At 40.8% G+C, this 23,717-nt stretch overlaps 1 protein-coding gene across 1 annotated transcript in view; it reads left to right on the top strand.

Moving 5' to 3' along the window:
- The window catches only part of tgfbr1b (transforming growth factor, beta receptor 1 b), a 67,057-nt gene extending 44,022 nt beyond the window's left edge, over positions 1-23,035 (top strand). Inside the window, exons 5-9 of the mRNA XM_027149962.2 lie at positions 1,918-2,085; positions 6,333-6,489; positions 10,401-10,525; positions 10,739-10,869; positions 17,826-23,035. Of these exons, the coding sequence (XP_027005763.1) occupies positions 1,918-2,085; positions 6,333-6,489; positions 10,401-10,525; positions 10,739-10,869; positions 17,826-17,951 (707 nt within the window). The 3' untranslated portion in view covers positions 17,952-23,035. The remainder of the gene's footprint in view (positions 1-1,917; positions 2,086-6,332; positions 6,490-10,400; positions 10,526-10,738; positions 10,870-17,825) is intronic.
- The last annotated feature ends 682 nt before the right edge of the window (positions 23,036-23,717 follow it).

Raw genomic sequence — 23,717 nt, 5'->3', positions numbered from 1 at the left:
ATGCAGAATATTTTTTTAGGATTTGTCTGAAGTTTGTAAGACAGTGAGTGTGTGCGTAAGAGTGAGTGACTGTGTGTGTGTGGTGAGTGAGTGAGTGCGTGTGAGTGAGAGTGTATGTTGTGTGTAAGTCTGTATGTGTGTGTGTGTGTGTGAGTGAGATTGTGTGTGTGCGTGAGAGTGCGTTGTGTGTGAGTGTGTCGTGTGTGTATGTGTGTGAGTGTGTTGTGAGTGAGATTGTGTGTGTGTGAGTGAGAGTGTTTGTGTGTGTATGTGTGTGAGTGTGAGTGTGTTGTGAGTGAGATTGTGTGTGTGTGAGTATGTGTAAGAGAATAAGTGTGTTTATATAGGAAAAGTGTCGTGCTAAGAGTCAGTGCAGCTGCTTTAAGATGTCAACAGCCATCTGAAACTGCATGGAGCTGTGAGCAGAGGTCTCATTTACACTGACCAATAGTCTATTGCTCTCACACTTCATCCTCTAACCCCAATTTAATCTGCTCTCAGTTCATTATCGCCAACGCACAGTATGAGTATAAATAACATGGGCTTTACAGAAAACAATCTTCTTCTATTATGAATCATCAACACATTTATACAAGCCAAAGGCCATTGAGACAAAATACAACAACAGTTTCCTGTTTTTATTATTCATCTGAGACTCATAAGCATGTCTAAACCCTAAACAGTCAAAATGAACCCCATACAACCCCGGCGGCTTTGTGCCTTGTGTCAGCATGACCTCACAGCAGGAACCCGAAATTTTGTCAAATTGTAGACAAATGGGAGAAATGTGTTTGTATAGTGAGACGATAAGAAACAAGTGGAAGTAGCCTTGAAAGTGTAGGCATGTATTTAGGCTACTGATGAATGATAAAAAAAGGATCATTACAACTTGGTCTGGATGTGAACCAGCTGCATAATAATAATAATAATAATAATAATAATAATAATAATAATAATAATAATAATAATAATAATAATACATTTTTAAATAATAATTAAAGTCGTGATAGCAATAATAATAATGGTAAAAATAAATAAATAAATAATGATAATAATAATAATAATGTTTAAAATAATAGTTAATAAATAATGTTAATAAAAAAATACTAATAAAAGGTATTTATAATAATAATTAATTATAATTACTATTATTATGTTAATAATAAGCAATATGTATAATATATTATAAAACATAATAATAATAATAATTATTATTATTATTATTATTATTATTATTCTAATTATATTAATAGTAATAACTGAAATGATACCAATACTGTTAATAATAATAATAATAATAATAATAATAATAATAATAATAATAATAATAATGTCATTTATTTATATGACCCTGTAAGGCATACTTACTTTTTTAAAAATAATAATTCAAACTTTATTTTAAAGAAAAGGTCTAATGATTCTAACATTGGTACAGTGATGTTTTCTGTAAGAAGGCATTTGTTATAACTTCTAGTCGGCATACAGTCACAGGTAAAGAGGGGGATTTGCATATTGGTCTGAGGGGGATTTGCATATGGGTGTGATGATCAGGTGTCCACTTACTGTAGCTATTTAGTGTGAAACTGAGAATGTGTTTTTGACATAAACGCATAAAATATAGGACCTGTGTACCTTTAATAAACTGAGAATTGTAGTTGTTGCACATTGCTGTTACAATGAAACACTCTTGCTGTTCTCTGTCATTCCTTCTAAGGTTCCTGTCTGCAGAAGTGTTTTTTTCCTGCGTCTGTTTTGCTCATTATGTTTAGATCTATACCTGGATTTCAGCAAAGCTGCTTGGTGACAGTGTCTGTCGTTAAAAGGCGCCATGCAAATAAAGTTTCGTCCAAATGATTTGAGCAAAAGCTCTGAATATTTAGTCTCACTCTGTCTCTGTCTTTTTTTTTCCTCTCTTAGATAATGGAACATGGACCCAGCTGTGGTTGGTGTCTGATTACCACGAGCACGGCTCCCTGTTTGACTACTTGAACAGATACACGGTGACCGTGGAGGGTATGATCAAGTTGTCCCTGTCCACCGCTAGCGGTCTGGCTCATCTGCACATGGAGATCGTAGGAACACAAGGTAACGGCTCAGCATTTGCCCCCTCGCCGAATCTCCATTTCAGGGCAATATGAAGACAAACACAAGTTGTGCATGCATATGTAGGTGAAGAATGACTTTTAGAAAGTTTTCAGTAAAGATGACTACCAGACTGTTCCAGTTACTGTGTGTATCCTGTTCCCCTGGAGCGACTGCAGGCTGAGTCCTCTTAACATACGAGATGGGTTTGGCTCAGTAGTGCAACAATAGTACTGCAAGTCTGACAGAACTAATGAAACTATTTTTTAGCTCATAACGAAACTGAGAAGGATTCCTTAGGGTGTCTGTCCCTGTTTCTGTGTGTGTGTGTGTGTGTGTGAGTGTGTGTCTGGGTGTGTGTGTCAGTGTGAGACTCTGTGTGCCAGAGTGAGACTGTATGTGCCAGAGTGAGACTGTGTGTCAGTGTGAGACTGTGTGTCAGTGTGAGACTGTGTGTGTCAGTGTGAGACTGTGTGTGTCAGTGTGAGACTGTGTGTGTCAGTGTGAGACTGTGTGTGTCAGTTGGAGACTGTGTGTGTCAGTTGGAGACAGTGTTTCAGCATTTGTTAGTTTGTCTGTGTGAGAGTCTGTGCTAGTGTGTAACTGTGCGGGAGTGTAACTGTGCCAGTGTGAGACTGCCAGTGTGAGCGTGTGTGACTGTTCCAGTGTGAGACTGTACCAGTTTGAGACTGTACCAGTGTGAGCGTGTGTGACTGTTCCAGTGTATGACTATGCCAGTGTGAGACTGTGCCAGTGTGAGACTGTGCATGAGTGTGACTGTGCCAGTGTGTGACTATTCCAGTGTGTGACTGTGCCAGGGTGTGACCTTGCCAGTGTGAGACTGTGCATGAGTGTGACTATTCCAGTGTGTGACTGTGCCAGTGTGTGACTGTGCCAGTGTGTGTGCCAGTGTGAGACTGTGTCAGTGTGAGTGTGTGGGATTGTGCCAGTGTATGACTATGCCAGTGTGAGGCTGTGCCAGTGTGTGACTGTGCCAGTGTGTGACTGTGCCAGTGTGAGCATGTGCCAGTGTGAGCTTGTGTAACTGTGCCAGTGTGAGACTGTACCAGTGTGAGCGTGTGTGACTGTGCCAATGTGAGACTGTGCCAATGTGTAACTGTGCCAGTGTGAGACTGTACCAGTGTGAGCGTGTGTGACTGTGCCAATGTGTGACTGTGCCAATGTGAGACTGTGCCAGTGTGAGACTGTGCCAGTGTGAGAGTGTGTGACTGTGCCAGTGTAAGCATGTGCCAGTGTGAGATCTTTGTTTTCTTTATTGAAAAACACTAACAAAGGGATCTGCTGCAGATTGCCAGGTCGTCACAGACCAGATCACCTAAACGTGTATCTGTCTTCTGGCTTCAGTTATCGGAGCTCTTAAATTCTGTGCTGCTAGAGCTGAACTCATTCCAGAGCTGCATATAGATATCATGAAGGCCCTTGAGATGACTGCAGATGGTTCCCTGAGACTCAGCAGAGCAGCGAAACACTAAAAGCTGAGATTTGGCTCATACTGTCCTTGTAGGATGCACTGTGTGTGTGTGTGTGTGTGTGTGTGTGTGTGTGTGTGTGTGTGTGTGTGTGTGTGTGTGTGTGTGTGTGTATGTGCGCGTGTGTATGTGTGGGAACGCTCAACAGATGTTAATTAAGCTGCTCTCTTTTCCCGAGCTGTTGCTTCGTATTCAGCCAGACGGTACAATCTCTCTGTGACTGAAGCCGAGGTAATCATTACTCTTAATTAGACCCTCCTTCTTAGGCATCGTTTTCATAAGAGGAAGTACGAGAAGACGAATCTGAGATACGGACTGATTCACAAGCTCTGACAAACTGCTTCCTCTGCGTCGGTTTTATATAAAAGCGCATGATTTTGTTTGCTTTTTTCCACTCCTTTGCTTCTTATTACAATGCTGCAAATGAAAACTAATTCTCCATGACGCAGCTTTATTACAGAGCATTCAGCCTTTTTAAGATGGAGTTTGTGTTCAAAGCGGTGTGAAAAAGGTGCAGCAGAAGTGTGACAGCTTCAGACAAAAAAAAATCACAGGCTCAAGCAAAAAAAAATACGATTTATACTGGTTTCCGTCTGACTAGAAGCTGTTAAGAGTTTTTTGTTGTTTTTTGGTGTAGTGCAAGGCTGAAGAACAAAACCGATTTTTTCATTGTTGTGGATATGTGAGACTGGACGACTTAAGAGCTGGAAGTAACATCATTATTGATATTGCTTTACTCAGGCTGTAGGCTGTAGTCTCTGTCTTTTAAAGCAGAACCACAGCACGAACCCTGCACCCATGGACAGCCCTAAATGGCGTAATTAGACTATTTAGCCGTATTCGGACGGGATTAGTTTTACGTGGGGACGTGGAGTAATGCAATTTTACCTCAGGACGTCTGTAATATTAATTGGCCAATTCGCACGGGACAAGACATCTCAGTAAAACTAGCAGAAGTGGGAGGGGTAACTCGCTTTACGCACCACAGTAACCTCCTTGTCGTCATGTGCGTATGACGTTGCTTCCTGTTATCACGTGCGCAAACAGACAACATGGCGTGTGTATGAATGAAATGACAGGAAATGACGGAATTTTACCGTACATATTTACAGTGGGTCGATTCGGACGGGATTAGTATTACCTGAGGTAATTTTTCCGGACCTTTTTACAGAAGGTAAAAGTCGCCGTAATCTTTACTGACATTGTCCATAATGATTACCGAGATGGCGCATTCGGACGGGATTAAAATCACAGAGAAGCTCTGGTAATAATTTACCCCCACGTCCCCACGTCAAACTAATCCCACCCGAATAGGGCGTTAGACTGTAAATAGTAAGAGTTAGTGAAAAGCAGAAGGTGTCTCACTCAGCATTTCATTTTTAAACAAGGTCCCAGCTTCTTTGTCTCTGGATTCAGTGTGAAATATGTCAGGCAGCTCAGGCATGAGCAGCCTATTACTGCTGATGAACTGGTGCTGAGTGAAAACTGGAGCGCAGGCATCTGATCTGAGTGCTGTGTCATCAAACCTGGTCATTTAAAAATGCCATGAATGGCATCTTGACACGATCAAAGTACACGTCCGACTCGGTGCTTGACGCTCAGTGCTCGCAGAACTGAAGTGCTTTCACAGACGACACGGTTCTCTACACGCTGCCATGTTTTCTGTGCGTGTAATTGCTGGTACTTGTGTTTTAACGGCCACGCTCAGTAATAACACTGCTCTGAGTCTGCTACTCAAGTCTGCCATCCTGCTGCTCTCTGTTCAACATCAGGTTTAATGTCATTAAGGTGTGTTTTTTTTCCCCCAGGTTACTTGTGTTTGTTTAATAGTGACATCCAGCAACATGTGCTAGGTGAGCACTATATGCCTTGTTCACACATACACCCTGCAGTATGTGCCTCGTTCTCTCTCTCTCTCACACACACACACACACACACACACACACACACACACACACACACACACACACACACACACACACACACACACACACACACACACACACACACACACACACACACACACACACACACACACACACTATTTGCCTCATTCATATACTGTACACACACTATGCGCCTCATTCATGCACACATACACACACACACACACACACACACACTATGTGCCTCGTTTTATACACACACACTATGCGCCTCATTCATGCACACACACACACACACACACACACACACACACACACACACACACACACACACTATGTGACTCGTCACACTATGAGTGCCACACGCGCACATTATTTTTACACAATATGCTGGACAAGAATTGCCAAGTCAACGTGATACAATATATTTTTACTTTTACACTGTAAAGTAATCCTCAGTGTGTGTGTGTGTGTGTGTGTGTGTGTGTGTGTGTGTGTGTGTGTGTGTGTGTGTGTGTGTGTGTGTGTTTTATTTATATGATAATGCCAGTGTGGGTCTGTTTGTGCAATTTTATTTGTTTGTTAGACGGTGTGTGTTTGTGTGTTTAGTGTGGGGTGGGCGGGGGAAGCAGGGGGTGAGGTGGTGTTGCAGGTTGCTGTAAATCTTCTTACGCAGTAACTGCACTGCACCACCGAAGCTTCATATCGGTCTTGCTCTCAGAGATCCGCCTCTGTGCACGCCAGGGCCTCGCTTTTTGTTTTCACCTGCCTCGCCTCTGGTCCCACGTTACTTTTTTCCATTAAATCTTTCCCATCAAGTCAATGAGACAGATTCATTATTCTTCCCTGAACGTAACCTCCCATTTTCCCGCAGGCAAACCGGCTATCGCTCACAGAGATCTGAAATCCAAGAACATTTTGGTGAAGAAGAACGGCACTTGCTGCATCGCAGACCTCGGTTTGGCTGTGCGCCATGACTCGGCCACAGACACCATCGACATCGCCCCCAACCACAGAGTGGGAACAAAAAGGTAACACGAGCTCCCGGAGTCATTTCTTACCCCTTCTTTTCACCACTGGCTCATTCGGTTATATCTCTGGTTTGCCTGTGTGGTTTCGGAAAGCTAAAACAAACAAACAAAAATATTAAGATGCAACAACGTGTTTAATTTTGACACGACAGAAAACATAATTAGTTGCATCATTACACAACTGGCTTACCTTGTGTATATTACTGACCGTGATGAATGATGCAGTCTCTTTAATCTCACCTCAGCACCGAAAATACTGAAAATCTCACGGATTCCTGCTCACTAATCATAACACCATCATTCTTGGCTTCATCTTCATTAAACGGTCAGAAAAATGTCTTCAGTTTTTCAGCCACAGCGATGGAACGACTGTCTAGAGCAGCTTTAACACGATTGATTGTTGAAACAAACCCGCAGACATTGCACAGTGTTCTCAAATCAGAATACTGTGTGTTTCAGCTCATTCACAGGGACCTGTATGACGACGGCTCCACACAATCTAAGACTAATCATTAATTGGTTAAAAAAAAAAGAGAGAGAGAATGAATTGTGATTCAATAAAGAGATATATAGCTGTTTATAGCTGCTATAATGTAAGTGATGAACCAATTAGTTCTTCCAGGAGTTTGTCATCGTTTTAATATTTAATTAATATTTAATAATTAGTATCCTAATTTTATTTATTTTAAATCCTTCCAGTGAAAACATGCATGTACTTATGATAGGCGTATGATCGCTGTACTCATGTGCAACACACGTGAATCGGAAAGGGCTTCGGCCGAATGCGTGTTGTGGCGTCACGCGATGTGTCTCAGGCCAGATCTACAGAAAAATTGTTGTAGTTTTGAAAAATTTCTCAGAATATGGCTTTATGAGTTGACGTGATATTACACAGACTGCAAACTCGCTAAATCCGGTGGCTTAGTGGTTAGCATGTTTGCCTCACACCTCCAGGGTTGGGGGTTTCCTGCCTCCGCCTTGTGTATGTGGAGTTTGCATGTTCTCCCTGTGCCTCGGGGGTTTCTTCCGGGTACTCCGGTTTCCTCCCCCGGTCCAAAGACATGCATGGTAGGTTGATTGGCATCTCTGGAAAATTGTCGGTAGTGTGTGAGTGAATGAGAGTGTGTGTGCCCTGCGATGCGTTGGCACTCCGTCCCGGGTGTATCCTGCCTTGATGCCCGATGACGCCTGACATAGGCACAGGCTCCCTGTGACCCGAGAAGTTCGGATAAGCGGTAGAAAATGAGTGAGAGAGAGAGAAAGAGGTTTCATTTGTTAATAATCGAAAGCTTGAGATATATAAAAAGAGTTGAACACTTGGGGTCATGAATTATTGTAGAAAACTGTAATCACTGGTGAATCGCTCAGCTAGAGCAGGAACAAGCTTCTTCATGGCCATGCAGTAACTCTGCTGTGTATCAAGCCGCATCACACGTTCCCATAATAGCATATCCTGTTGCGTTTCATTGTTTATTTCTAAGCTTAGGAAACACACCGGACACCTTTTTGGAAACGGACTTACAACTGTGAAATGTTTTGACAGAAGCAGATTGTCCACCCGTGGTTGTTTTGATGGTTCGTTTAGAACTCCTGCATTTCAGCACAGCTAATGAGGTCCAAACACACTTCGTTTCTCAATAGAAAGCCATTTTATCTCTCGGCAGTTTCCAGTTTCTTTTATAGCAAGCGGGTAGTGAATGGGGAGAGAAAACAGCAGGTGAACGAGGAGAAGAGGGCCAACGTGTGAATCACAGCACAGTAACACACAGCTCATACAAACACAGCGCCTCTCACTGCAGAACATACACACACACTTCAGGACATATACACACACCTCACGTTTCTCTCTGCTCTAAGAGAAGGAGTTGGAGTTCTTTTTCTTTCTTTTTTTTTGTTCATTATTTTGAAAGGAATGACATTCATTTTTAAACATGCCCTCTTTGAGAACGAACAGATTTTGTGTGCGCTGTTGTTCTTTTATTGATAAGTCACACAGAAAATGTAATTATCTAACGAATCTTTTGGAGGTTGCAGTTCAATAGCTGATATTCTGCCTTTCAGCCAGCAGCCTTGGAAATGCACAGCGATTTGGCTTTGTATCTCTTGGGCATTCAGCGACTGATGGAGAGTGTCAGTGTAGCTGTGTGGAGTCCATGGCGCATGGCACCGTCTCTGGCGTTTTGTGCGGTGTCAAGTCCTGACTCTTCAGATGAGCCAGAGGAACAGTTTGCCTGCTTGTCAGATCCACACCACTGCTGAGAGCCATTCTCACTCACTTTAGCAAGCTGGCACATGCTGAAACTGCTTAGTGAGGAGAGTCGCTGTAAACACTCACTCTGATTCGAAGTCAAGAGGAGACAGTGAGTGAATGTAACGGTGTGACCCACAGGACCGCTCGTATACGGGTGTATGGAAATATTTAGTGAGGTCGGTCTCAGAGAGTATCACAGAGTTCTGGCACCGGCTTGTCGGGTTACTGAACAGTTCAGGTGAGAAGCGGGCGCTGTCTGGGCTCAAGGCCCGAGCTCCGCCTCTCTCGGCTCTGGAGTGTAGAGTCTGGATTAATCAGGCTCAAAGCCATGACTTCACCCTGCTCTGAATTTGGAGCGATTATCTGAGCTGACGCCCTTCCTTCCTGCCAGGGAAACTCCAGCTGAGCCTTGCTCTTATCTTGCACCAAACCTCACCCCTACAGGAACAACAGCCCTGGTTTGTTTAGCTTACATGCAGGTGTAGATTTCATAATTACACTATAGAATAGAATAAAAGCCTTTTATGTTGCCACTTATACGTCACAGCACGGTGAAATTCTTTCGACCTTGGAGGGTGGGGTCAGAGCACAGGGTCAGCCATGATACAGCGTCCCTTAAGCAAGGACCTTTACCCTGTCTGTTCCAGAGGTGCTGTATCACGGCAGGATACGAGAAAAAAGAAATTTACTGTGCAGTAATGATATGTGACAAAATAAAGGCTTCGTATTTTGTTTCATTCTATTCTGTATAGCCAAAAGTTTGACTAGGATTTTTTTTTTTTTGATATGCTTTAGATTTACAATTCCATTCACTGTAAGAAAGAGTGCAAAACAAAGCGGGCTCCGTGAAGACACGGTTTGTGACGGTTGGATTCAATAAACAAGTGGCCTGCACACAGCCCTGACTCCGACCCCACTGATCATCTCTGGGACGAACTGGAACACAGACTGCACCCCAGACCTCACTAATGCTCTTACAGCCGAATGAACACAATTCCCCAAGACACACACTCTAACATTTAGTGGAGAGACTTCCATGAAGAGTGGAGCTTATTATCAGTTAAGGACTAAATCTGGAACGTGATATTTAACAAGCATATACGAGTGTGATGGTCAGGTGTGCACAAACTTTTGGTCACACTGAATCAGGTTTCATTAGGAAAGGAGTAAAACATGATGCTGGAATAAAATAATCGGGGTAGTGTGAAACACGAAGCCGTACAGTATGTAGTCGATTTTCGCACATCGATTCGTTCCAAAGTGTTTTTACTTTTTTGTTTTACTACAACGGTCTGCCAAACGGTTCCAATTATTTATTAATTACAGCATTACATGTTGTACAAACCTTTCGACTCGAGCCACAGCAGTCGTATCCAGCATGACATTTTATTTATTTATTTATTTTTATTATTTAGTGAACCAGAACTAACGTGTGATGACCGTTTTGGTCTTTACAGGATGATGCTGTCTAAAACACTGAAACGCAGACAACATCGCATTTCATTAAACAACAACAGACCCTAATTTATTTTAAAATGGGCTTCAGGAGCATTTGTATTGATTTTAATTAGATGCTTTCAGCAGAGTTCGTGGTCATTACAGAGCTAGAATCTGAATCTGAATTTTTCCTAATTAAATTCTACAAACTGTCTCCCAACAGGTACATGGCCCCGGAGGTCCTTGACGATTCAATAAATATGAAACATTTCGAGTCGTTCAAGCGAGCAGATATCTACGCCATGGGCTTGGTCTTCTGGGAAATCGCAAGCAGATGCTCAATTGGAGGTACTTCAGTTAAAATGACCGTTTTTTTCACATCCCTGTTTCTCTCTGATAGGACGTTAGATAGACGACATTATCTCTCTCTCTCTGTGTTTGGTTTATTTTTAGCAATGAAACGAGGCTTCAATGCAATATTTAACATGAATGGGTAAAAAAAAAATTAAATAGCCTGGATTTATTTTGTAACCAGTCGGAATAATTTTTCCCCTCTCTCAGGCATTCACGAAGACTACCAGTTGCCGTATTACGATCTGGTGCAGTCAGATCCGTCAGTGGAGGAAATGAGGAAGGTGGTGTGCGAGCAGAAATTACGTCCCAACATTCCCAACAGATGGCAGAGCTGCGAGGTATGCCATTGTTCCTATATACTTACCGAGCCTTTCTCAGTCAAACCCCTTTATTCCTCGCATTAGGCGTGCTGCTGTGAAACATATCTCCTCCATCTATTACTAACAACCCCTCATAGCTTTCAGGAGACATCCAAGCGGTGTTGGATCTGCAGTTCGGAGACAAATGAAATTCCTACGTGTGTGCTTATAGCTGTTATCAGAGCGAAAAAGTTTGAGCCAAACTACAGCACCCAGGAGGAGAGAGAGAGAGAGAGAGAGAGAGAGAGAGAGAGAGAGAGAGAGAGAGAGAGAGAGACGTTTTGAGCTCTCTCAAATTTCCTCCCTCAATTGTTTGCCATCTATCAAGCCCACAGCAGCCGCGCCCTCCACGGCAGCTTTATTAGTGTCCTTTTTATTACAGAGAAAAGAGACACAATTACATTAGGCCTAATTCGTCGTAATGCAGTTCTGTAATCTAATCAGCGTCTGCTCGATCTCGGTCATGTTTAGTTTTTCTTTTTTCTTTTTTTTTTTTTTTTCTTTTCTTTTTTTTTTTTTGAGAGCCTCAAATTGGCTAACGTGCCAGGTTACTCTGCTTCCTAGACGAGTTGATTGTAAAACCTGGCTGATCGCCTGCAGTGTCTGTGGCGTGTGATTTAGCGCATGACGTCTGCAGCGTTTGGTGGAGTAATGTAAGCAGATGGTGCTTTCTGCCTGTGTTTACGACGCGGCCGCCTACACACACACACACACACACACACACACACACACACACACACACACACACACATGGCTGTCTCAGGCTTGCTGGGGCAGTGAAAGGCCTGAGATTACATTTACACACTCTTGCTTCACCGGAGCTTCTTTTTAAAACGGGAATGGTGAAAAATCCTGGTGTTTTAATGACCTCTCTGAGGAGCTCATTCTGAGTTGACCACAGTTTGTACATTATGGCTGGGTGTTGCATCATGTCGAGACAAACATGAAACTTTTTCCCTGACATGGCATTAGAACATTGAGCGACACTATTTTTTTCCCAATGTATTTGATCCCTGAAACGCACTCAATATATATGTGATTACAGAATATTTCTCATGCAAGCTCTCAAGCAGAGCTCACTCCTGCCTCATAATGTGCTCGTATTTTATTAACTTTACGGGAAGATTGAAGCTGTTTGGAAATCAAAGGCTATAAATTATGGCCTTTTGATAAATTATGGCCTTCTCACACGATAATAGGTCTTGATCCTCCGGGATCAATAAAGTCTATAAAATCTATCTATCTATCTATCTATCTATCTATCTATCTATCTATCTATCTATCTATCTATCTATCTATCTATCTATCTATCTGTTTATGTATCTGTCCGTCCGTCCCTCCGTCTATCTATCTATCTATCTATCTATCTATCTATCTATCTATCTATCTATCTATCTATCTATCTATCTGTTTATGTATCTGTCTGTCCGTCCGTCCGTTTGTCTGTCTATCTATCTATCTATCTATCTATCTATCTATCTATCTATCTGTCTGTCTGTCTGTCTGTTTGTCTGTCTGTCTGTGTCTCTGTCTGTCTATCTATCTGTCTGTCTGTCTAGTTAGTCTATCTATTTATTTAGTTATATAGTTAGTTAGTTAGTTAGTTAGTCTATCTGTCTGTCTAGTTAGTCAGTTAGTTTATTGTGTCACAGCTAACATGAGGTAAACCTGTAAACAACAGGCGGACAGACAGATAAACAGACGGACAGAGTTACAGATAGAAAAAACACCTGAAAGTTAGATAGCTTTATTAATCCCAGAGGTAATTCACAATTTATTTTGCTAGGTGTGTATCGATGTGTCTGGCGCCCTTGCCGTGAACTTGTGTCTCATCCGATATGTATTCCCGCCATGTGCCCAGTGTTCCAGGGACAGGACTGAATGTGAATGAAGAAATGAATGTTTAACCATAGAAGCTGCACTACCACCATGCCAGCATAAAACACTCTAACAGATTTTGCACTTTTCATTAAGATGATTTCTTGCCATCGCTCATTTAGCTTCAATCATGATATCAGGTAGTCGGTACAGCCTGGCAAATGACATGTCTGACTGGTGTAATCGAAGAGCGATGTAATAATGATAAAATTCAGTCTTCAAAAACGTAACATCTGCTGCATAGAAAATGGTGTTAGACCATGTGTGTGTGTGTGGGGGGGGGGCACTGAAATTAAGCGAGGAGTTGCAGTCAGTATAGATGATTGAATGAATAAATGAATGAGTGAATGAGTTGCCGCATGTTTGTTGTTGCATAGAGAGTTTGGATAATGAAAGAGAGAATCTTTTTGCTTAGTCTGTTATTCAGTGTCACTGTTACAGTATGTGTGTAATAGTGTCAGTTACATAGAGTTACATTTACATTTCCACATTCATACAGACAGACACACACAGACACACACATTCATACAGACAGACTCACACACAGACACACATTCATACAGACAGACACACACAGACACACACATTCATACAGACAGACTCACACACAGACACACATTCATACAGACAGACACACACAGACACACACATTCATACAGACAGACTCACACACAGACACACATTCATACAGACAGACACACACACAGACACACATTCATACAGACAGACACACACACAGACACACACATTCATACAGACAGACACACATTCACACAGACGCACACACAGATACACATTCACACAGACAGACACACACACAGACACACATTCACACACAAAGACACACATTCACACAGACAGACACACACAGACACACATTCACACAGACAGACACACACAGACACACATTCACACAGACAGACACATTCACACACACAGACACACATTCACACACAGACACACATTCACACAGACAGACATTCACACAGACAGACACACACTCAGACACACATTCACACACACAGACACACAGACAGACTCACACACAGACGGACATTCATACACACACAGACGCACAAACTTGGAGATTTGGACACATCAGTGTCCAGTGTCATGCCGATGTTTGGTCTTGTATCTGCCTTGTGTCAACAGTCCAGGCTGGTGGTGGTGTAATGGTATGGTGTTCATATGGCTCCTCTAACATAATAATGTGCCATGTCTCAAAGCACAAATCATCTCAAATCGCTTCCATTAACATGGGAATGAGTTTCGTGTACTTTACAGTCCTTGATTTGAATCTGTTATAGGACCTTTGGGATGTGGTAGAATGGGAGATTTACAGCATGGAACGTGTTGCAGTCACATATCCATCAGATGACACGTAGTGCATGCCAGTCCAAGGAAGCCACTATGTAAACCCACATCTGAAGCTTTGAATGCTCCCAGGAAAACAGTGGACTCCATTATTGTGAAATGGACATTTGCAAGCACAGGACTCTTCCTAGAGATGTTCTTCTGTCCAAATTCAGCAACCAGGTTAGAAGGGTCTTTTCTGGTAGAATGGAGAGATGGAAGCACCTTCTTTCCTCAGGAGAGACTAACATTTCAGAAACTTAGAGTACTCAGAGAGCTAAAGAAAAAAAAAACCTGCTCTGAGACAAAAAGTAAACTTTTTTTGAGCTGAACTTTGTCTGGTAAAAAAAAAAAACAGCTACTGCTAATCATCTGGCTAATACCATCCCTACAGAGAAGCACTGTGTGCCAGTATCATGCTCTAGGGTTACTTTTTGTGGTTGGAATTGAAGGAAAAAAATATTGCAGCCAAATACAGAGAGCGGAGCGACAGATATAGCAGCTCACACATGCTAATCACATTGAGCTCAAGTGGATGTACCAAGAAGAATGAGACATAAGTTACCCAAACCCAAGAGACTTACCCAAGAAAACCTGACAACTAGAAACTCTCCAAAGTATTGACTAAAGGGTCGGAATAAGTCAAGAAGATTTTTAATACATTTGCAAATAATTTTAAAAAGCTTTTTCATTGTATTATTATGGGTTATTAAATTTATAATGCTTTAAATAATTAAAAAGAAGAATAATAGGAGTACAAAATACAAGGTATGAATACTTACCAAACCCACACTGTATATTAGGAATGTAATGGATACTAATACAGGTATGATTTGATGGATTATTATTCATGTGTTTTTTGTGTGTGTGTAAAAAGAAAAGCTTTTCAGAAAGTTTTACACAGCATGTGGCTGAGAATTAAGGTGTGCACTTGGGATTGCATGAGCTAGCGGGATTTACTTGTATGCGTGTGTGAGCACATGAAACTCACTGGACTAAGAACGATTCATTTATAGTGCCCTTAGAAGCAGCCTTGAAATTTTTTTTATTTATTTATTTATTTTACATTATATTTTAGGAAATGAAAGCAGCTTAATTGGGTTGGAAATATTATGGGCAGGTACAAACAAACCAACCCTGTAAGTAGGAATAAAATAAATCATTCTTGCAGAATTCATAATCCAGCCTGAAATTTCTACCTACTGCATATATTGGCCAATATTGGTAGGATTCATATAGAATTTCAGAGGAAACCACATGAGTTATAAATATATAAATATTTGAACACTAGAATAGATACACACAGTGGCATTGCACATACAGTATATTGTCAGACTGACATGGAGCAAAAGCCTCTACAAAATGCTTTTTTTTTTTTTTTTTTTTAATAAATGAGTCATATTTGACGTTTTTTATTTTATTCTTAGCATTCCCAAGTGAAATTGCTTGTCTTCTGAATTAACTGAGTTCTCTCTATTTTCTGACAGGCTGCGGCATTTCAGTTGAAGTATTTTAATAACTTTTTTTTTCTAAATCCTTTTTTCAAGGATACCGTCCATAGAGTATAGAATAGAATCAAGAAAAGGAGAGAGATTAAAGAAATAAAAAATATGTATATATAAGAAGAAGAAGAAATAAGAAGAAAAATAACCGCTTAAGAAGAAAAATAAATTCTACCGCTTATTCAAACTTCTCGGGTCACACAGGCGTCATCGGGCATAAAGGCAGGATACACCCTGGACGGAGTGCCAACCCATCACAGGGCGCACACACACTCACACACAAGGCGGCGGTGGGAATCAAACCCCCAACCCTGGAGGTGTGAGGCAAACGTGCTAACCACTAAGCCACCGTGCCCCCCTTTAATTGATACAATTAAAGTTTAAAATTAATTAAAAAATATTAATTTAAAATTGCCTATTTAGCATATTCATATTCACATATCTGCTCAACATATTTTTACTGGTCTATGTGGAATGTGCAGAAGTGTAGCATATGAAGAAGTTCAGCTCATATCTGCAGTGAAGGCTTCTGCTGTCTGGAGCTGAAAACCAAAGAGCTCAGGGATCAAAAAATCCATATAAGTTTGGTTTGTTCTGAAGGCTTTTCAGCAGGCATGTGTTCACCTCACTCACTGTACACTTTATCAACAACATTCATAATTTATTTGCGCTCAGGTGTTATTGCAGGAAAGAAAAGAGAAGAATCTCTTCTTTTATTCAGTTTACCACAAAATATCCAACTGTTTTTTTTATCCTAAGAGCTTTAATATAAGCTCAGTAATATGAAAAAGAAAAATGAATGATGAAGCTGAATATAAAGAGGAACATATAAAGCTCTTTCGAAGGGCACAGTTGCATCCTCACACAACACATACACACACTACAGACAATTTTAGAGATTCTATTCAGCCTACAGGTCATCGGTCTGGTTTAGAACACAGTAGTACACCAGGAAACCCCAGAAGTACAAGAAGAACAAGGGTGGAGGTGGGAATCAAACGGAGAAAAAAAAAAGCTTTTTTTCAGTGTTGCTAACCACAAAACACAACGTGTCCCCAGCAGGCCTCAGTCACAAGTTTAACTAATACCCGTAGCAGTGTGGGACTTCCCTGTCAAGAGAAGTTTTTTAAAGTTCAGACAAACAGCTACAGATGATTAAGAAATAAGTACGATTTTGACTAACTGCTGAAACTGAGAGAGTTTGAAAGTTGTACTTTAGGAAAATGTTGTGGAAATGTTTACATTCTGGTTACGTACAATGGTGTCTGTACAATGAACTTTAGACCAAAGAAGGCAGTTTAACAAACAAAAGCTTCAGTTTTTTTAACTGTATAATTGGCTTCAAAAAGACATGAATAATGTGGATTGAAGTTGAAGCCTTTGTTTAGCACGTATACATTACAAGCACAGTGAAATTTTCTACGCTTATTCCATCTTACTACTACACTGGGTTCAGCCATGATACTCTTACTTAAATGCTATAAGTGACTTGTGCTTCAGATGAGACTGAGGTTAATGCTGATAATCAGTGTGATGATTCCTTCCCACTGTAAACTGAAAACAGGTGCAGTTGGGGCAGCTTTAATGAATGATTTTAAACATGGGGAACTAAGTACAAAAACCAGGTCAAACCAGGAAAGTGTTAACAAAGAACAAAGATCTACAAGACAGAGTGTGAACTAAGCGTACAGTGACTGAGAGTGTCTCTGATGTGTGTGTGTGTGTTTGTGTGTGTGTGTGTGTGTGTGTGTGTGTGTGTGTGTGTGTGTGTGTGTGTGTGTGTTATTGAGCATAGGTGTGTCAAATCAGAGGAGGAAGTGAGTGTGTGTTATGGGAATTGGAGTCCCATGTGACCATGTTATTTAGGATTGGAGTTCATGGTTTTGTTAGACCTGATTGAGACCTGGTTGAGATTCAGGAAATCCTAATATAAAAGAACATTTGATCCTGTAAGGTTTTTTCCCGGCCTGCCAAAAGTATCATTTACATTTTTCTCACTATTAATATCTAAACACAGTATTGACTATTTTTGGATAATGAAGGAGCATCAGCGAAAGCTAACGCACTAATTGTTTTGCTGTTGTAAAAATCACTGAGTTCCTCTTAGCGTGCACATACTTTTGCACTTGATGTTAACAGGATTTTATACCTTGTCTGTTCCTATGAGTCTCACCGAATGTTTCTGTGTCTTGCTGTGTTCAGGCTCTGCGTGTGATGGCGAAGATCATGCGAGAATGCTGGTACGCCAATGGAGCTGCTCGTCTCACCGCCCTGCGCATCAAGAAGACACTCTCTCAGCTCAGCCAGCAGGAAGGGATTAAAATGTAGGCCTGTGAGCTCTGGGAGAGCTGCACACCTTGGCATATTATTCTTTTTTTTTTCCTACAAATATCTATTCATTATAATGGTCTCGCTCATGCTTCTGGTTCTCCATGATTATTGCATTAAGACTTCGTGTCCTCCGTGCGCGAGGGAGAGGACGAGAGGGAGGACATGAGCTCTAAGTATGAAGGCTTGTTTGGATTTTTTTTTTTTCCTTTGGCTTTGAATGATTGACTTTTTAGCAGTGAAGGTCATTTTAATGATCAGGTACTTTTTATTTTCCTGTTAGAGGTGGGGAGATGAGATGAGATGAGATGTATCTCTATAGTGAATTTGCACCTTGGGTTTTCTATCTTTCCTCAACATTTGTTTTTATTTTCTAACTTATTTTTTTGCTTTTTTTTTTCCAAACAAACTGGACATGACCTCATTCAGTCTTGGCAAACATGCTGCAACATATGCAATATAGAGAAATCCTATCCTATATTTTATACCTTGATATGTTCTGTTACTATGGCAACAGTTACAACAGCTTCAACAGCTACAATGGCATCCGTGCCCTCTAAGCCAGGTGTTACCGGAAAGTGCCACTGCTTTAAACCAACGTTCCCTCATGCTGTGGCTCGGCCCCTTCAGCTTTTGCTCTCCGATTAAAAGAAAGAAAGAAAGAAGGCAAGAACGAACGCCACCGTCGCAGACTCACGGACGAGACTGTTGTGGAGTCCGTCTTTATTATGCACACACAGCGAACGTTAATAAGGGGCCACCACATACAACTTGCTGGTGCCATTTCTTCAGTTTTACATCATCTATCTCTTTCTCATTATCATCTTCAACGCACACAGAGGGACGTTTCAGCTCAGACCTCGGTTCATCTCCAGTAAAGCTGATCACCAGTCCGTGTTGCTGAGTGGCAGCTGAGGATCGGCTTCCTACCTGACACAGAGACCCGGAAAGAGGTGTCTCTTTGTCTCCAAGTCCTAAAAATGCTCTCTCTATAGTTTAAACTGACACACAGATCCGGATAAACTGAGCTCCTCTCACAGACTGGCACTTAATGCAGAAGACTGGATGGTAAAGAAAATAGAATAAAATCCTACGAGCAGTATGACTGATTAATAACATCGCAAGGTTTGAAGTCGAACGCATCAACGTTACTCGAGTTGCCGTGTAAAAACTGGTCTTTCTTTAAAATGGTCTATGGTACTCTTTGTTTTCTGTGTTGCAAAGATGATGGGGTATATTCATTTATCTATAGAGCAAATAGATCTTTACTAAGCCATAGATTTTCCAACATTTTATGGCAACTTTGTTTGTGTTTGTGTGTGTGTGTGTGGTTAGAATGTACATTTTAAGAAAAAAATCTCCATTGAGCAAGCCTTAAAGGGACCAATAGCATTGGTTGTTCCTGTTTTGTTAAGGAAAGAAAAGCTGCGATGTTTCAAATAATTGTCTTTAAAGTTAATATTCTGTTGAACCCAAGGAGAGTTAATATTCTGTTGAACACAAGGATTCAATGTAGCAACAAATCTAGCAGTTTTCTTTGTTATATCTGTAGACGGACGTCGTCTTTGCCACACGAATAAGCTTACAGTCAGAAACACAAAGCTATATGGGATCCCAGGATCACGATCGTGGCACGCTGTTGGAGAGCTCGCCCAAGATCGATTCTTTTCCCGTAACGGCGTTCCCTGATTGCCCGTTTCATTCCTTTTATACCACAGTGATTTGTAAAAAATTACTTTTTATTGCTACACAACTATTTTATTCCCCCCATTTATAGATATATTTTATGTTCGAACTAGTGTGTGGCAATTAGACAAAATTTATAGGAAGCCCTTTGTATCAGTCAAGAGGTTCCAAAAGATCTTCAGACAAAGTGCTCCTTCCAAAAAATGCTAAATAAACACACAGTTTTTTTAATTATTATTTGTTTATATGAAGCATAGCAGTCACTGTATAGAATGGATAACATTATAGGATAAGCATGTTCACTTTGTAGCCAGCATTTGGAAGCAGGGTACTTCGCATGCTCTTCGTGTTTTGTCTGCTTTCCTTTTTATTTTGTCTTTTTTTTTCCTCCCCCCCTTCCAGACTATAGAGTGAAACATAATAAGCACCCAGTGGCCAACATGGCCTTTGAATAGCATGGCATGTTTACAGTGCATTTTTGTACTGTGATTATACTGATTAGATACAAGCTTTTCTACCCTTCAGCCAAAACAATGGGGAGCGTCAGCGTGAGGGAGAGAAATAATCTTCCATTAGACACAACACACACTGCATGTTTATTAGTGTGGCAAAAGGATGTTCATTTGTGTTGCTTTTTTTCCTTATCGGTTAAAGAAAGCAGATTGATTTTGTTTTAAGGCAAAATTGCTGCATTTTTCTGCCTCTGTACAGGAGCAAAAAAAAAAAGGATGATTCGGTCATTTAGTGTGCAAAATGTGAAAAGAATTGCATTCAGCCCATTTCTGAAATGTTTGGCATTCCACAGAGCTTTTTACAATATATCCAGAACAACCTTTGAAGGGTTGAATTACAATTGGAAAAAAAATGCTTTTGCCAGCTAGCACGCTGGCTATTTATTTGTTTCTTTTTGTCTCTCTTCTCTCAGGATTTGCTCAATTTGGCAAATTGCACATGTGGCATGTTTTCGCATCAGAACCATAAGAAATATCAGTGAATTTGACTGCATTCAAAATGATAAGACTCTGACTTTTCCCTTTTCTGCTCCAGTACATTGGTCTGTCACTTTTGTTTCTTCGCTCTGAATTGAATTCCTGTTATATGCTGAGAAACGCCCCGAGTGGAGTAAATGTATGATGGAGGAAGTGTGTATAAATATGTACATTGTAAATAACTTATCTACGTGTATGTAACTTGTCTGTCAGCTTGGTGGCCCTGTGGCATGTACAATTGGTCAAGAAAAATTGGACAGTTGAAGGAGTTCGTGATGAACCCCAGGATGGTCAGGAAGGGATAGAGCACATTCCCTCCAGAGGGTATTATATCAAACAGTCTAAAAGGGAAGAAAATGAGATTTTAGTAATTTATTGTTGCTAAGGTCCATCGAAGGCAAGTGTAATCATCCTTTCTGGGAAAAATTTATTTCATCGTGCCACCGCTGATGTTTTTTCGTCCAACACATTTCTGTCTTAAATCACCAGCAGCCTTTTTTTCTTTACGGATTCAGCAGTGACCTATTTAGACGCGAAAACATGCATATCCAGGTATTTCCTCACAGTGACATGCAGGTATCCTCCTGGCCTTGACAGGTCAAACCACACCAGCTATGACTTTTAACAGGAAATCCATACCGCTGCACCTCTGGTTCCATGCGAGCGGGTGAGAGCGAGAGGACTCTCTCTCTCTGTAACCCTCACTTCCTCACTGCATAGCATCTTGTAGCTAGGAAATTTTTCATATCATCTAACGTGGTATCACGTACAGTAGTAAAACACGGGCTGTTAGCCTCCTCGACCTCTCTCCCGCTCTTCTGCTCTCGATGTCACTTACTTCTGTGCCTCCGAACCCATCTGCACCCTCGAACATGGGCGAGGATCCACTCATCCCGGGTGATTTTAACCGACAGTGTTTTCATTAGGGGTCCTGTTATATGGCCCAGACTCCTGCACAACCGTCTGCTGTTCAATCAGTTGCTGTTTGTTTGCTTTTTACGGTGCATTATGCAGCTTTTTCATGCAACCATGCACAGATATTTGCACAAAAGTCTTACTCAGTTTAATTCATGCCTCTGCCTTTTTTTTTTTTTTTTAAGTTAAATAATTCTGGAAAGGTAAATATATCTCCTGAATGCAGCAGACGTGAGCATAAACGTTAAACTCTGCATTCCCGCCAATCAGTGTGTCCCCAATTAGAACACGACCCTGAGCAGTTTCAATAAAGGTCACGCCTGTGTCGAAGAGGGCGATTAGACGGGTTAGTGCGTTATGCAAATGTGTACGGCGACACGGTCCTCAGGCTTTCTACTGGCAATTGCCAGGCTATTTATTTACAGTTCAATTCTTTATCTATGCCAACATCCGGACACTGTGAGAAAGCTCCTGGAGGGACGGTGGCCCGGGTAACACCAAAAATCATGTGGGTAGGTAATGAAAGAGTGGAGCAGGGTTGATTCGAAGGGAGATAAACTGACATGGAGAAAGCAGGAGTCTGGGTCATTAAAGGACTGCGGAGCCAACCAAGGTGCTTTTTCATGTATGTGCGTGTGTGTGTGTGTGTGTGTGTGTGTGTGTGTGTGTGTGTGTGTGTGTGTGTGTGTGTGTGTGTGTGTGTGTGTGTATACATTATGGAAAGGCAAAAGAAAGCTTTATCAAGTTTTATTTGGTGCCTAAGTTTGACTATATTGTGTTTTGTATTCCATATAGAATGATGCACTGCATGTGACTGATTTCTAATGTTTGCATTATTTTGGTTATTAAGGAAATTCTTAAAAGAAAAAAGGCGAAAGGCTTAATTAGTTTAAAAAAAAGGTCAGAAAGTAATCCAGAGGAAAAAAAATACCTCCTTCAAAGACCAATGTATTTTTACCTCAGTGTATATATTCTATTTGTTTACTTCAAGTTTGCAAATTTGTTTCTATGAAATGCTAAATTGAAGATTTCACATTTTGTGTTAGTGGTACTTTGGCATTGTGTTGTTCTTGTGTCTAAATAAATTGTTTTTTTGTTTTGTTTTGTTTTTTTTGTTGTTGTTTTTTTTTTTGAACCACCATCTGTACTTTATTTCTTGTTCTGTTCTTTAGTTCTGAAGTGCTTTACAGACATCAGACCATGTATTTTAATGCCTCTTTCTCAACTGTAGAAAATGCATTATGGGCCTTTTTTGTATTTAAAAAAAAAAAAAAGAAAAGAAAAAAAAAGTCAGAGCTGGTCAGTAGTGAACGGGGGGCAGAGAGTTGTCATGAAGGCTTTGTGGCCCACTTGATTTTTAAAGCATTATTTACAGACTTTTTATAGTGTGTACAGAAGTACAAACAACATAGGAACGTAGGGGGAGTGACGCTGATGTGCCATTCTAACATAGTGGATTAGTAATGGGTGTGAATTAAAAAAAGTTCAAATTTCCTAATGTTCTCTGTGTGTTTTTGTAGTTTGCTTGAATGTGATCTACCGCTACTCATTAATGGCATTTGGCAGATGACTTTATCCAGAGCGACTTACATTTACCTCATTTAACTGAGGGTTAAAGAGCCTTGCTTAGCAGTGGCAGCTTGGTGGCCCTGGGATTCAAACTCACAACCTTCCGATCAGTAGATCAACACATAACCTCCGAGCTACCGCATACCAAATGCTTTTATTCATTCTCATGGTGCAAACTCAATTTTTTTGTGTTAATTCAATTCAATTTATTTGTATAGCGATTTTATCAATTCACATGGTCTCAAAGCAGCTTTAAATCCGTTAAGTATAGAAACAATAAAAATGTAAAGTTTAAAATTAACTTACTATTTATCTCTAAAATCTATCCCTAATGAGCTAACGTGAAGTGACGGTGGCAAGGAAAATCTCCCTGAGATGATATGAGGAAGAAACCTTGAGAGGAACCAGACACAGAAGTGAACCTATCTTCATTTGGGTGACACTGGACATGAAATAATGTCAATGTAAAAAATGTCCTATATAACAGTTTGTAGTAAAGTGGAATTAAGCAACCAGGAGCTCCCGAGGAACTAAATGGGTCAGCGCAAAAATTCAGAATTCACCACAAACCCAACATTTAATTCCTTCCTGCCGAAGGCTTCAAATG

The sequence above is a fragment of the Tachysurus fulvidraco genome, chromosome 3, assembly GCF_022655615.1.
Source record: "Tachysurus fulvidraco isolate hzauxx_2018 chromosome 3, HZAU_PFXX_2.0, whole genome shotgun sequence".
Taxonomy (NCBI): domain Eukaryota; kingdom Metazoa; phylum Chordata; class Actinopteri; order Siluriformes; family Bagridae; genus Tachysurus; species Tachysurus fulvidraco.
Note: the sequence above shows the minus strand (reverse complement) of the source record. Positions and strands in the feature narration are given on the sequence as shown.